The sequence below is a fragment of the Oncorhynchus mykiss genome, chromosome 32, assembly GCF_013265735.2.
Source record: "Oncorhynchus mykiss isolate Arlee chromosome 32, USDA_OmykA_1.1, whole genome shotgun sequence".
In the NCBI taxonomy this organism is placed as follows: Eukaryota; Metazoa; Chordata; class Actinopteri; order Salmoniformes; family Salmonidae; genus Oncorhynchus; species Oncorhynchus mykiss.
Genome location: NC_050572.1, coordinates 1634751 through 1651460, shown reverse-complemented (window position 1 = coordinate 1651460; position 16710 = coordinate 1634751). Strand labels below are relative to the sequence as shown.

The window sequence follows — 16710 nt, the reverse complement described above, 5'->3', positions numbered from 1 at the left end:
GTAGCTACTTTTGTCAGGGCTTAGGTACACAAATCCAAACGCTCGTGCAGGTCCAGCATAGCGTCGGACAAAAACTTTAAAAAGTTATATTACAGGTCTTAGAAACATTTCAAACTAAGTATAGAATCAATCTTTAGGATGTTTTTATCATAAATCTTCAATAACGTTCCAACCAGATAATTCCTTTGAGAAGAAAAGCAATGGAACGCAGGTCGCTATCATGTGAATTGTGCATGACCAGCCCATGGCTCTCTGCCAGACACCTGGCCCCACAACACAGTAGAAGCCTATTTCAAGTTTCTAAAGACGGTTGACATCTAGTGGAAGCCCTAGGAAGTGCAACTTCATCCATATCCCACTGTGTATTCAATAGGGGCTGGGTTGAAAATCGACCAACCTCAGATTTTCCACTTCCTGTTTGGATTTCTCCTCAGGTTTTTACCTGCCATATGAGTTCTGTTATACTCACAGACATCATTCAAACAGTTTTAGAAACTTCAGAGTGTTTTCTAGCCAATACTAATAATGCATATATCAGCAGCTGGGACTGAGGAGCAGGCCGTTTACCCTGGGCACCTTTCATCCAAGCTACTCAATACTGCCCCTGCAGCCATAAGACGTTTTAGCACGTTACATTATAAGTTGCATGGACAGTGTGCAATAATAGTGTTTAACATGATTTTTGAATGACTCTCTCTGTACCCCACACATACAATTATCTTTAAGGCCCCTCAGTCGAGCAGTGAATTTCATACACAGATTCAACCACAAATACCAGGGAGGTTTTCCAATGCCTTGCAAAGAAGGGTACCTATTGGTATACGGGTTAAAGAAAAAATAAAGAAAAGACATTGAAAACCCCTTTGAGCCTGGTGAAGTTACTAATTACATTTTGGATGGTGTATCAATACACCCAGTCACTACAAAGATACAGGAGTCCTTCCTAACTGAGTTGCCAGAGAAGAAGGAAACCACTCAGGGATTTCACCATGAGGCCAATGGTGACTTTAAAACAGTTACAGAGTTTAATGGCTGTGATAGGAGAAAAGTGAGGATGGATCAACAACATTATAGTTCCTCCACACAACCAACAAAAATGACAGAGTGAAAAGGAAGCCTGTACATAATAAAAATATTTAAAAAGATGCATCTTGGCACTAAAGGCACAAGGCTCTAAAGTAATACTGCAAAAAAATGTGGCAAAGAAAATCCCTTTTTGTCCTGAATACAAAGTGTTATGTTTGGGGCAAATCCAACACATTACTGAGTACCCCTCTCTATTTTCAAGCATGGTGGATCTGCTGCATCATGTTATGGGAAAAGTGAAAGGGGGATATCTAGTCAGTTGTACAACGGAATCAGTTGGGGTCGGTGCCATTTAAGATGTTCTTTTATGAACATGGCCTTATTTCTATTACAGCATGTTGGATGACTGGCATTCATATTCCATTAACCCAGTTCAATGTAACAGTGACAGGTTTAGGTTACTGTCATTCATATTCCATTAACCCAGTTCAATGTAACAGTGACTGGTTTAGGTTACTGTCATTCATATTCACCCAGTTCAATGTAACATCGATAGGTTTAGGATACTGTCATTCATATTCCATTCACCCAGTTCAATGTAACAGTGATAGGTTTAGGTTACTGTCATTCATATTCCATTCACCCAGTTCAATGTAACATCGATAGGTTTAGGTTACTGTCATTCATATTCACCCAGCTCAATGTAACATCGATAGGTTTAGGTTACTGTCATTCATATTCACCCAGCTCAATGTAACAGTGATAGGTTTAGGTTACTGTCATTCATATTCCATTCACCCAGCTCAATGTAACAGCGATAGGTTTAGGCTACTACATGGTACTGAAATTTCCCCTATACCATCACGAGGTACCTAGACTATGAATGAAAGATTACAACGTAGGTGCACAAAAGGACAAGAGAAAGATTAGAGTAATCAAGGTGACAGACAGTGACACATTCAATACCGCCTTGGACACTCTTGAGCTTCTAGCTCAGGGATGGGCAACTGGCTTTTGCAGGCCCGTGGACCAATTTCACCCCCCAAAAAAGACGTTCCCAAGCCAAACGTTCATACCATAACTGCTAACCGTTACACACAGTCTACATCATTGTCACCATATTAGCTAACATCATAGTCAACATAGCTACTAGAACATGCAGTACGGTGTATGGCAAGCAGTTTAGCAGTTACACTGGTGGGCCTTGGTGGCAATAAATTAATAAAACCAAAAGCTTACCTTGACTTGAGTTCCAGTGTTGGACAGCCCTAGACAGCTAGCTAACATAGCATCCCTCTCTGTTGGATAGCCATAGCCAGCTAGCTAACATAGCATCCCTCTCTGTTGGATAGCCATAGCCAGCTAACTAACATAGCATCCCTCTCTGTTGGATAGCCATAGCCAGCTAGCTAACATAGCATCCCTCTCTGTTGGATAGTCATAGCCAGCTAGCTAACATAGCATCCCTCTCTGTTGGATAGTCATAGCCAGCTAGCTAAAATAGCATCCCTCTCTGTTGGATAGCCATAGACAGCTAGGATAGCCATAGACAGCTAGCTAACATAGCATCCCTCTCTGTTGGATAGCCATAGACAGCTAGCTAACACAGCATCCCTCTCTGCTTGAGCCAGGTGTTTGAGTAGGCTAAACTAGCTAGCTGCAAGTGAAAAACAAATACACAATGAAATAGCTAGCCAGTTAGCCAGCTAGCTTTCTCTCGCTCTTGCTTCTCCTTAATTTTTTGAAGAAATTAATTTGTTAAACTGTTCAACTATTGTCTTTCTCTGAGTCAACTACTCACCACATGTTATGCACTTGCAGTGCTAGCTAGCTGTAACTTACACTTTCAGTACTAGATTCATTCTCTGATCCTTTGATTGGGTCGACAACATGTCAGTTCATACTGCAAGAGCTCTGATAGGTTGGAGGACGTCCTCCGGAAGTTGTCATAATTACTGTGTAAGTCTATGGAAGGGGGTGAGAACCATGAGCCTCCTAGGTTTTGTATTGAAGTCAATATACACAGATGAGGACAGAAGCTAGCTGTCCTCCAGCTACACCATGATGCTACCCAGAGAGTGATGTTGAGGCTACTGTAGGCTATCATTGTAAAACAGTTTGTTTTATTCTATTATTTGGTGACGTGAATATATTTAGTTTAGTTTTATCTAAAAAGGATAACATTTATTGTTTCACTGTTTTAAATTTTTATGAAATTCACTGAGGAGGATGGTCCTCACCTTCCTCCTCTGAACTGAATGCATTCAACTTAAATGTGTCTTCCACATTTAACACAACCCATCTGAATCATCTGCCTTAATGTTGCTGGACTCCAGGAAGAGGAATGGGGATCCTTAATAAATACTAATCAGAGTGGTCTTAAATCGACATCGGCACCCAGAAAGCAGTTGTTGTTGGGGGTTAAATGCCTTGCTCAGGGGCAGAATAACACATTTTTACCTTGTCGGCTCAGGGATTCAATTCAGCAACTTTTTCAGACACTGGCCTAACTCTCCTCCTACCTGCCAGGTTACCTTCCACCCTATGGGTATTCCCTATGGGTATTCCTGGACTGGGAAACATAATGGAGAAACATACTAGAAGAAAACCTGGTTCAGTCTGCTTTCCACCAGACACTGGGAGACATTGACCTTTCAGCAGGACAATAACCTAAAACACAAGGCCAAATCTACACTGAAGTTGCTTACCAAGAAGACAGTGAATGTTCTTGAGTGGCCGAGTTACAGTTTTGACTTAAATCTACTGGAAAATCTGTGGCAAGACTTGAAAATAGTTGTCTAGTGATGATCAACATTTGACCGAGCTTTAAGAATTTTGAAAATACAGTGCCTTGCGAAAGTATTCGGCCCCCTTGAACTTTGCGACCTTTTGCCACATTTCAGGCTTCAAACATAAAGATATAAAACTGTATTTTTTGTGAAGAATCAACAACAAGTAGGACACAATCATGAAGTGGAACGACATTTATTGGATATTTCAAACTTCATTAGTAAAGATTGAAAAAAGTAAGGGGCCTCGACAGCTGCCCTGGGGAATTCCTGATTCTACCTGGATTATGTTGGAGAGGCTTCCATTAAAGAACACCCTCTGTGTTCTGTTAGACAGGTAACTCTTTATCCACAATAAAGCCATAACACAAGATTTTCAATCAGCAGAATATGATTGACATTGTCAAAAGTCGCACTGAAGTCAAACATAATAGCCCCCCAAACGTTTTATCATCAATTTCTCTCAGCCTATCAGCCATTTGTGTAAGTGCTGTGCTTTTGAATGTCCTTCCCTATAAGCGTGATGAAAGTATGTTGATATTTTACTGTAAACAAATTGACATTGTATCTGGTAAAACACAATTTTTTACAGAAGTTTACTAAGGTTTGGTAACTGGCTGATTGGTCGGCTACTTGAGCCAGTAAAGGGGGCTTTACTATTCTTGGGTAGCGGAATTACTTTTGCTTCTCTCCAGGCCTGAGGGCACACACTTTCTAGTACACTTCGATTGAAGGTGTGGCAATATCGTCCTCTACTTTCCTCAGTCATTTTCCACCCAAGTTGTCAGACCCCAGTGGCTTGTCATAGACAACAATTTTTGTTCACTTCTCCCACACTCACTTTATGGAATTCAAAATGACAACGCTTGTCTTTCATTGTCATGCCTAAGTTAGCGAATCTTGCCAGTGAACAAAATCATTAGTTATTGGCAATAGAAGTGGGTTGTGCTGAATGAGCCTTCTGATTCAATTAATGTGTTCCAATCTGCACAATCGGGAAGGTTGTATCCCCCATATAAATAACATTGCAAAAATGATGTATAATCATTTAAATCCTGTGTTGTTTTGCGTATCAGTACATCGAAAATCTCTGTAATCTGAATAAAGCGAATAAGGCCATTCTTAATAATCTGTTAGAAAAGTTTGGATTTAAGTATAACCTTTATATGACTGAAGCCTTTAGTGAGAGGTCTAATGCATTACTATCTAATAATTTCTGTCCCCCCTCCCCCTGAATTCATATTCATTATATAAATATGCCCGTGTAATTTGGTCTGGCTTGCCGTTCCAAATCTAATTGAATATTTTTTTTTAAACAAGTCGCTAGGTGTAAGCAAGGCCATAAGCAACTAGGTAAACTGACTGGGATATGACTAAAGAGTTAACCAGGGTGATTTTTCCACAAATAGACAGGTATTTTCCTTGCCAAGGTAGCAAGATCTTATCTATTTTAGCACTTTTCTGGGATACATGCTTGTTTCATTGCTTTATCGGGAAGCTTAGCAGAAGTAGACATTCTCATGTTATTTATGTTAGTGCAGAGTGAGCTGCTCACAGTGAACTTCCTACTAGGGCACACCGCCTCAGTGCTAACAGTATACATCTAGTTCATATGCACATGATTACTGTATACAATATCTGTAGGATCAGCAGAGGCATTCAGGGCAGTTAGAGGGACATAAATTAGGTTACTCACATTGTGTCTACCAACGCCACTGGTATAATGTACATTTACTGAAGCATTATGATGACTCAGCGACACAATGGTAGGGATTAACTGAGCTGGGCTTGGGTCATTGATAAGTCATTGTCTCAATGCAGCCTTATTATGCTGTGAAAGGATCCAGGAACCCAAAACGAGCTTTGTTTCCAGACGGTATGAAAATTGTCAATAAATGTTACACCCACAGAACTGCAATCGTCTCGTAGCCAGTTATGGAGGGATAAAAGTCTGTTGAAACGTTCAATGCCACAATGTAGGGAGGGTACAGGGCCAGATAGAAAAGGGTTGTTTGTTGGTGTCAAGCAGAGACCCAATTAGTTCTTTAAAAATCCATCTTCAGCTGTTCTGAGCTGCACTTCATAATCTCATTGTATCCCGCAGACTCAATTTCCTGTTTGGGAGCAGCTTATTGATGTTCTGTACTCGTGCTCCTGGATAGCAAAGTATTTTGCTCCAGAGGACCGAGACATTTCTCACCACAGCAGGCAGAGCCCCGTCAGATCCAGAGAGGGGAAAAGGAGCCGAACTCGATGACAAAGCTACTGCAGAGCCCCGTCAGATCCAGAGAGGGGAAAAGGAGCTGAACTCGATGACAAAGCCGCTGCAGAGCCCCGTCAGATCCAGAGAGGGGAAAAGGAGCTGAACTTGATGATGAAGCTACTGCAGAGCCCCGTCAGATCCAGAGAGGGGAAAAGGAGCTGAACTCGATGACAAAGCCGCTGCAGAGCCCCGTCAGATCCAGAGAGGGGAAAAGGAGCTGAACTTGATGATGAAGCTACTGCAGAGCCCCGTCAGATCCAGAGAGGGGAAAAGGAGCTGAACTCGATGATGAAGCTACTGCTGGAGTTAGCGTAGTTGGAGTCAGCACAGCCGTCGCAGACACAGGCCGTCCTAGCTATGAAGGTACAAGTAGACCAGGCTCCAGTGCAGTGAAGCTACTCCTCATGTCAATCTGCTGCGGACCTCTCGCAGAAAGTCCAGTCAGCTTATGCCGACCTCCATTTCCACGACTTGTGACATGGAACCAGCGCTGATTGGAACATTATTCTTGCTGTTCTCCGTCTACGTCGCTACCAGATGGAGGAGGAGAAGCAGATGGAGACAACTTCCTTGGCAGGCTAGTTCCAGGTAGCACAGGCCATTCAGATAGGGACAGATGACAAGGCAGGGGGGGATACATCCATCAGGCCCTAGTGTAGTCCAGCCACAGGAGTTGAGAACAAGAAAGTTCCATTTTTTCCACCATAAATTCACGTAGAACATAGTCACCTCATTCCTGTATTCCTCCGCAAGCAAACAGTTGGCGCATTCGCCAAAGTATTGGCACTCCGGACTGTCAGTATTATCCCGGACAAGCAGCGGTTTAAAAAGCATCCTACTTGAGTAAAAGTAGAGATACCTTAATAGAAAATTACTTAAGTAAAAGTCACCCAGTAAAATCTTTAGTGAAGGTAAAAAAATATTTGGTTTTAAATATACTTAAGTATCAAAAGTAACTGTAATTGCTAAACTATACATACACATATACATACACATATACATATACATATATATCTTTGTTTAATCCTTATGTTAAGTTCTCTTGATAATTGGGTGAATTAGACCATTTTCCTGTCCTGCAAAGCATTCAAAATGTAATGAGTACTTTTGTGTCGGGAAATGTACAGATTAAAAAGTACAGAATTTTCTTTAGGAAGGTAGTGAAGTAAAAGTATAAAGTTGTCTATAATATACATAGTAAAGTACAGATACCCCCCAAAACTACTTAAGTAGTACTTTAAGTATTTTTACTTATGTACTTTACATTACTGCGGACAAGGGCGTAATAAACACAGCTTCTACAGCACTGGAAACGTTTGTTAGCTATTTCAGGTGAAGCGGGATCCATTGAAAACTAGCTAGCTCGCTGGGTAGCAGGTGTTAACACTAACACTTATGAACTAAATACAACTGAGTTAACAACAGGTAGGAGGCGCAGGAGGGACCCGAGGTTTGTCACCTGCTGTCAGCATGTTTACAAATCTCCCCGATTCAGAGTAAAGACCAGGACCTGTTTTACCTGAATCATCTTGGTTAATCATTAGAACAATAGGATCCTAGCCTTAAGATGCCAAGTTAACCAAAAGCATTGGGCCTAGTTTTCCTGAGCCTTTGTATAGCATTAAATCATTGTTAGAACAATCTTTAATAGCCAAGGTGTTTCCCAGAGCCTGCCAGATAGGCTTATTTTCTGCCTTACCTCACAAGATATCATTCTAAAACAAAACAATGTATAAGCGTTTTGTGGAAATGGACATGAGATGGTAAGTGTTTAATTTGAGTCAGGTATAGGATCTAATGTAATACAGTATCTGAAATATGTATTTGTAACATTTTGTCAAGATTAATTTTATACCAAGATGAATTTTATCCGGTGGAAAATGGAAACACATGGAACACTAGAAGTCATTAAATTGTCAGACGTCAGTTCAACAACAGTCAATAATACAGCAGATTGTTGCGCTCCAATTTAACCGGCAGCGCTGAACGAGGTTTTTTTCTTTTAATGAAAATATGTTCAGCGCATTCGTAAATTATTCAGACCCCTTCACTTTTCCACATTTTGTTACATTGCAGCCAAATTTGATTTGTTTCTTCTCTTCGATCTACACACAATAGCCCATAATTACAATGCAAAAACAGGTTTTTAGAGATTTTTGCAAATGTATAAAGAAACCCCCCAGAAATATCAGATTTACATACTTTGTTGAAGTATCTTTGGCAGCGATTACAGCCTCGAGTCTTCTTGGATATGACGCTATAAGCTTGGCACACCTGTATTTGTTGGGGAGTTTCTCCCGATCTTCTCAGCAGATCCTCTCAAGGTCTGTCAGGTTGGATGGGGAGCGTCGCTGCACAGCTATTTTCAGGTCTCTCCAGAGATGTTCGATCCGGTTCTCTGAATGTCTGAGTGGCCCAGTTTTACCATTGGAATGCGATACAAAACGGTGCAGCGGTGTGCTTTAGGACCACGCGGACGCCTCCGAGCGGTCGGGTCGGCTGTTTGGAGTGTTGATCCAACTGGTGATATCCATGGCTGATAGAAATTAATTTAATCATGCAGTGATATCCATGGCTGATAGAAACTAATTTCATCATGCAGGCTGATAGGTAGTTTCTATCAGTTGTGTACATCTCAAGTTAGGATATATTGTTGTTGTTTTTTTACTGTTGAGCTGACACCTGTCATACACAATACTGTAATATATTAAAGGAATACTTAATTTCAACCCTGTTGTGTGCAGAGCAGAAATACTACAAAACAGAATTCAAAAGAGTTTTATTGTCATTAAAAAATAAACAAAAATTATAGCATACACACCATTCCTTCCTCACTGTATCCGTATGGTCCAAATGAACATTTAATGAGAGGTTGATATTGACGTTAGTCATCTCAAACTTGTTATAATTCTGATCTTTCTACCACAGTTGGTACAAGGGGCCAGAAAATCAATCAATTCGAAAATTGCAGATTGGGTCTGTAGGACCCAGTCTGTAGGATTTATGTGTATGAATGATAATGCATCCATGTGATGTCTCTAAGCAGACCGTGTATGGATATTGTGCGTGAATAAATAATTATTTTAAAGGGGGCATTAAAATTCTTTGTATATAGATTTAGATTGCACTTGAAATAAGATATTTTAAAACCATTATACCCTGTACATTCAGAAAGATGTGCTTTGCTGACACCTGCTTCCAAACCCCAAGCTCTAACACACACGATTACCTCTAGGATACCATTACACCACACTAACTTCACAACGTGGAACAAAAGATTTAAGAATTTAAATTAAATGAGTAAAGAAGGAACTTCAAAACAACAATACATTGGTACAGTAAAAGTGCTATTCAGACCTGACTGGTCGAGAAGGCCGATCTGGTCTTATCCAGACCTAACTGGTCGAGAAGGCCGATCTGGTCTTATCCAGACCTAACTAGTCTAGGAGGTCCATCTATCTGGTCTGATCCAGACCTAACTGGTCTAGGAGGTCCATCTATCTGGTCTGATCCAGACCTAACTGGTCTAGGAGGTCCATCTATCTGGTCTGATCCAGACCTAACTGGTCTAGGAGGTCCATCTATCTGGTCTGATCCAGACTTAACTGGTCTAGGAGGTCCATCTATCTGGTCTGATCCAGACCTAACTGGTCTAGGAGGTCCATCTATCTGGTCTGATCCAGACCTAACTGGTCTAGGAGGTCCATATATCTGGTCTGATCCAGACCTAACTGGTCTAGGAGGTCCATCTATCTGGTCTGATCCAGACCTAACTGGTCTAGGAGGTCCATCTATCTGGTCTGATCCAGACTTAACTGGTCTAGGAGGTCCATCTATCTGGTCTGATCCAGACCTAACTGGTCTAGGAGGTCCATCTATCTGGTCTGATCCAGACCTAACTGGTCTAGGAGGTCCATCTATCTGGTCTGATCCAGACCTAACTGGTCTAGGAGGTCCATCTATCTGGTCTGATCCAGACCTAACTGGTCTAGGAGGTCCATCTATCTGGTCTGATCCAGACCTAACTGGTCTAGGAGGTCCATCTATGTGATCTATTCTGATCTGGACAGGAGATAAAGTCAATATTACATACAAAAGAAATAAAAATCTTTAAGATTGTTTTTGCAGGAATATGTTGTTATATATACTAGAATATAATGGCTGGTGTTAGATACAGCATGTACACAACCACATCCCACCATTCTGAGATCCTATTGGTCAGCTAGGAACCAAGAAAAAGAAAACAAAAGAAAAATACTGCTTGTAGAATCCCCATATCAATTCCTCATCAAGTTCTTCCCAATATACTACAGGTCCATAGAATGACATGGCACCAGGCACAGAAATGATCCAAATACATCATAGTAAACAAGTGGCTAAAACACACCAAATCATTTGACCTCTGACCTTACCCTGTTTTCCAGCCAATCCAATTTTAGAAGACAAAAAAAACCTGGCAAAAAATTTAGAGTAGCATAACATTTGGTTTGATTTTATTGGCTGGGGAGGGGCAGAGACTACCATAGGCATAACATTTGGTTTGATCTTATTGGCTGGGGCTGGGTAGAGACTACCATAGGCATAACATTTGGTTTGATTTTATTGGCTGGGGAGGGGCAGAGACTACCATAGGCATAACATTTGGTTTGATTTTATTGGCTGGGGAGGGGCAGAGACTACCATAGGCATAACATTTGGTTTGATTTTATTGGCTGGGGAGGGGCAGAGACTACCATAGGCATAACATTTGGTTTGATTTTATTGGCTGGGGCTGGGGAGAGACTACCATAGGCATAACATTTGGTTTGATTTTATTGGCTGGGGAGGGGCAGAGACTACCATAGGCATAACATTTGGTTTGATTTTATTGGCTGGGGCTGGGGAGAGACTCCCTTAGAAATAAAATGCCTAGTGGTTATGCCTATGGAAACTCACCGACCGACCACACTACTGTTAAATATATATATTATCTCTGGACGGGGACGAGAGGTCTCACCGACCGACCACACTACTGTTAAATATATATATTATCTCTGGACGGGGACGAGAGGTCTCACCGACCGACCACACTACTGTTAAATATATATATTATCTCTGGACGGGGACGAGAGGTCTCACCGACAGACCGACCAGCTCCGTGATCTCAGCAGCTATTTGAATGGTCCCCCTAATTCACTTAAACCAAAATATAAAATGCAACATGTAAAGTGTTGGTCACATGTTTCATGAGCTGAAATAAAAGATCCCAGAAATGTTCCATGTGCACAAATGTGTTTACATCCCTGATAGTGAGCATTTCTCCTTTGCCAAGATAATCCATCCACCTGACAGGTTTGGCATATCAAGAAGATAAACAAACATGATCATTACACAGGTGCACCTTGTGCTGGGGATAATACAATGCCACTTAAAATGTGCAGTTTTGTCACAACACAAAGCCACAGATGTCTTGTGTTTTGAGGGAGTGTGCAATTGGCATGCTGACTGTAGGAATGTCCAGCAGAGCTGTTGCCAGATAATTGAATGTTTATTTCTCTACCATAAACCGCCTCCAACGTCGCTTTAGACAATTTGGGCAGTACATCCAACCGGCCTCTCAACAGCAGACCACAAGTAACCACGCCAACCCAGGACCTCAACATCCAGCTTCTTCATCTGCTGGATCATCTGGGGGGTGCTGAGGAGTATTTCTGTCTGACCTTTTGTGAGTATATACTCATTCTGATTGGCTGCGCCTGGCTCCCCAGTGAGTGGGTCTGGCTGCCAAGTGGGTGGTCCTATGCCCTCCAAGGCCCACCCATGGCTGCAACCTGCCCAGTCATGTAAAATCCATTGATGAGGGCCTAATGAATTTATTTCAATTGACTGATTTCCTGAACTGCAACTCAGTAAACTCTTTGAAAGTGTTGCATGTTGCGTTTGTTCAGTATATATGGGTTAATCACAGAACGTGAGAGAATAGGAAATGGTTAAATATTCTAATAGCGCATCTATACTGTGGTAGACACTTTATTAATGGACTACTATACTGTGAATTGGTTTCTGTCAACGGCTAGCTAGTCGTCCGCCCACAGCTGTACACTAACCCAATCGTTCCTGACACTAGGGGTTAGGGGAAGAGAACCCACCCATGCTGTCTATTCAACAAATGTCTAGAATCATCCATTCAGGTAGGTAGTATATACTAACACACTGAACATCTTCTACAACGGTCACTTATATCATTATAACACAGTGATGAGCAGCCAAGAGCTGAGAGAGTATGACTGTCTCAAAAGGGTACCTATCCTATTCCCTATTCAGTGCACTACTTTAGACCAGAGTCCATAGAGTGTCAGCCAGGGTGAGCAGAGTCATGATAAATACATCACACAGCTAGATGGCCAACAAACAGCCTGGTTCCTTTGAGCTCTGGTCAAAGTGCTGCCCTATATGGAGAAGTTTTTCATGAAATAGAAGCATTTCACTGCTGTTTTAGAAGCACGTGACAAATACAATTTGGATTTGAGACGCCCCCAAGGAGTGGCCAGAGAGAGGTCTGACCCTAAAGTTAAACCTCGTTGACGTTCCTCTCAGAGGGTCTGCAGTAGTCTGTGTTAGCTGAAGATATGTAGAAGGACTGGGTTTTCCTCTTCAGATGGGCTCGCTTGGTGGCCAGAGAGCGCTTGCTGCTGGAGATGATCTCAGAGATGAACATCTTACAGTCGATGCAGACCTCCATGGTACACCAATCCTCTGTCAGCTCCTTGGGAAGATCCAGCTCGTCACTAGAACGCTCAATTTTGCGTTTGGATAACCTGGGAGAGGAGAATCTTTATTAATCTTTATTTAACCAAGTGGGTCAGTTGAGAACTAATTCCCATTTACAATGACAACCTGACAGACTTCAAGAGGGTCCTTTTTACTACTTCCTTTATTTAGGAAGACCAGGTACCTCGCCAACCACCTAACCCTGAAGCCTTCTGAGTAACAAGACCAGGTACCTCGCCCTGTAGCCTTCTGAGTAACAAGACCAGGTACCTAGCCCTGTAGCCTTCTGAGTAACAAGACCAGGTACCTCACCAACCACCTAACCCTGAAGCCTTCTGAGTAACAAGACCAGGTACCTAGCCCGGTAGCCTTCTGATTAACAAGACCAGGTACCTAGCCCGGTAGCCTTCTGATTAACAAGACCAGGTACCTAGCCCTGTAGCCTTCTGAGTAACAAGACCAGGTACCTAGCCCTGTAGCCTTCTGAGTAACAAGACCAGGTACCTAGCCAACCACCTAGCCCTGTAGCCTTCTGAGTAACAAGACCAGGTACCTCGCCCTGTAGCCTTCTGAGTAACAAGACCAGGTACCTCGCCAACCACCTAACCCTGAAGCCTTCTGAGTAACAAGACCAGGTACCTCGCCCTGTAGCCTTCTGAGTAACAAGACCAGGTACCTAGCCCTGTAGCCTTCTGAGTAACAAGACCAGGTACCTAGCCAACCACCTAGCCCTGTAGCCTTCTGAGTAACAAGACCAGGTACCTATCCTTGTAGCCTTCTGAGTAACAAGACCAGGTACCTAGCCAACCACCTAGCCCTGTAGCCTTCTGAGTAACAAGACCAGGTACCTAACCATGAAGCCTTCTGAGTAACAAGACCAGGTACCTAGCCCTGTAGCCTTCTGAGTAACAAGACCAGGTACCTAGCCAACCACCTAGCCCTGTAGCCTTCTGAGTAACAAGACCAGGTACCTAGCCAACCACCTAGCCCTGTAGCCTTCTGAGTAACAAGACCAGGTACCTAGCCAACCACCTAACCCTGAAGCCTTCTGAGTAACAAGACCAGGTACCTAACCATGAAGCCTTCTGAGTAACAAGACCAGGTACCTAGCCCTGTAGCCTTCTGAGTAACAAGACCAGGTACCTAGCCAACCACCTAGCCCTGTAGCCTTCTGAGTAACAAGACCAGGTACCTATCCCTGTAGCCTTCTGAGTAACAAGACCAGGTACCTAGCCAACCACCTAGCCCTGTAGCCTTCTGAGTAACAAGACCAGGTACCTAACCATGAAGCCTTCTGAGTAACAAGACCAGGTACCTAGCCCTGTAGCCTTCTGAGTAACAAGACCAGGTACCTAGCCAACCACCTAGCCCTGTAGCCTTCTGAGTAACAAGACCAGGTACCTAGCCAACCACCTAGCCCTGTAGCCTTCTGAGTAACAAGACCAGGTACCTAGCCAACCACCTAACCCTGAAGCCTTCTGAGTAACAAGACCAGGTACCTAACCATGAAGCCTTCTGAGTAACAAGACCAGGTACCTAGCCTTGTAGCCTTCTGAGTAACAAGACCAGGTACCTAGCCCTGTAGCCTTCTGAGTAACAAGACCAGGTACCTAGCCCTGTAGCCTTCTGAGTAACAAGACCAGGTACCTAGCCCTGTAGCCTTCTGAGTAACAAGACCAGGTACCTAGCCCTGTAGCCTTCTGAGTAACAAGACCAGGTACCTAGCCAACCACCTAGCCCTGTAGCCTTCTGAGTAACAAGACCAGGTACCTAGCCAACCACCTAGCCCTGTAGCCTTCTGAGTAACAAGACCAGGTACCTAGCCCTGTAGCCTTCTGAGTAACAAGACCAGGTACCTAGCCAACCACCTAGCCCTGTAGCCTTCTGAGTAACAAGACCAGGTACCTCGCCAACCACCTAACCCTGTAGCCTTCTGAGTAACAAGACCAGGTACCTAGCCCTGTAGCCTTCTGAGTAACAAGACCAGGTACCTAGCCAACCACCTAGCCCTGTAGCCTTCTGAGTAACAAGACCAGGTACCTATCCCTGTAGCCTTCTGAGTAACAAGACCAGGTACCTAGCCAACCACCTAGCCCTGTAGCCTTCTGACCAACAAGTTTTTAACTGAAATCAGTCAATTCAACCATCCATTTGGATGCCATGTTCTCTCAGGGACAACATTGGAGTCAATCAACCCCCACTCTGTCACTGGAATGATGTAATTTAACTAGGGGGGTAGAATATGTCTGCTTCAACACCCATATGACATATCTAGAACCAGACTACTAGATACCATGTTGAAAAACTGACAGCCCTGGTGGACAAATTATATAATGATTGCTCTGCAAGTACAAAGCACAAGCTCTCAAACAACAACAAACGAGGAGAACATTGATGAGAAGTGGGACATGAAGTCCCATGTACTGACCACTGAGAACATGGAGAGGGGGACACAGCAGAGAACCAGCATTAATACCAACGTTGCTGAGTGGGTGGGGCACTGCTCTGTCTGGAAGGTAGTCAGGACTGAGGTCGATTGAAGTGTACTGCCCCCTAGTGGTCATACTCAGGACCATATCTGATTTGTGATTTTTTTAAATAATAACTTAAATAAAAGGAAGAGCAGTTTAAATGGTATTCGTCACATCCCTAAGCCCAAAGACCAATAATGATGTTATAGTGTACCTGGAGACAGTCCGGCGCAGGCGCTGGCTGGACGAGGGCTTCTCTGGGGTGTCCAAGGCTGATGTCCCTCCAGCCTCCTCCCTGGGTAGGATGGTGGTAGTAGATCCCAGAGAGGAGATGGACAGGTTGGCATACGGCTTAGATGGAAGTCTCTTCTGGAAACAACGGGACAGAGTCAGAGGAAGTCTCTCCTGGAAACAACGGGACAGAGTCAGAGGAAGTCTCTCCTGGAAACAACGGGACAGAGTCAGAGGAAGTCTCTCCTGGAAACAACGGGACAGAGTCAGAGGAAGTCTCTCCTGGAAACAACGGGACAGAGTCAGAGGAAGTCTCTCCTGGAAACAACGGGACAGAGTCAGAGGAAGTCTCTCCTGGAAACAACGGGACAGAGTCAGAGGAAGTCTCTCCTGGAAACAACGGGACAGAGTTAGGAGGGTCAGATATATAGAGGATCTGAACATCTAATCTGTCAACAATTAAAGGGCAAGTGTGGTCAATGGGTGGACGAGGAGGACTTTGGCTCACCTTTTTACAGCACTGAGAGCACACAGGCCTGGAGAGAGAGAGAAATATTCAGTCACACAACAAGTCTCATTCATTCTGATTAATGTTGAGAGATTCTCCAGTACTTTTGTATATTCTTTAGCCAGTTGTCCTGAAATGTTTAAGTGCCAAAAGTGGTCAACGAAAATTGAGTAGTACATCGTACATAGCACACACACACACACACACACACACACACACACACACACACACACACACACACACACACGTCATTGTTCTCCCTCTCTCTCTCTCTGCTGTGTGTGCGTGAGCATCTTGCTAGCTGTCAGTCAAAATGGTGAAGGGCTGAAGCTCATTGGCTAGAATTCGAATTCCTAAGAGGGCTGGCCTATGTGGGGGAAAATGTAGGAAATATGGTGCAGTACAGCTCCCAGAAAAACAGTCACTTCAAACTAGGGATTTCGTGAGGTTAGACAGTAATTCTGTATGTATGAACTATACGTTGATACTTCCAGCCCAAAGCGGGAGGTTTGAAAAATACTTCGTAGTCACCAAAATTCTGGAGCTCGTCTTTGAACAAAAATTCCACACAAACTCTACTTTTGGTATTTGTATCTTTAGTCCATTGTTGATATAGTACCAAACTGTTTGTCATGTCAGCAATCAAGTTAAGATATATAACTTTAAAAATAC

The 16710-nt window shown here is 43.2% G+C and overlaps 1 protein-coding gene across 1 annotated transcript in view; it reads right to left on the bottom strand.

The window, feature by feature from the left end:
* Nucleotides 1-11887: 11887 nt before the first annotated feature.
* The window catches only part of LOC110511936 (protein spire homolog 1-like), a 39224-nt gene continuing 34401 nt past the window's right edge, over nt 11888-16710 (bottom strand). The window contains exons 5-7 of the mRNA XM_036971668.1: nt 16039-16066; nt 15514-15920; nt 11888-12875 (exon numbers count right to left, since the gene is read on the bottom strand). Coding sequence (XP_036827563.1) covers nt 12629-12875; nt 15514-15920; nt 16039-16066 — 682 coding nt within the window. The 3' untranslated portion in view covers nt 11888-12628. The remainder of the gene's footprint in view (nt 12876-15513; nt 15921-16038; nt 16067-16710) is intronic.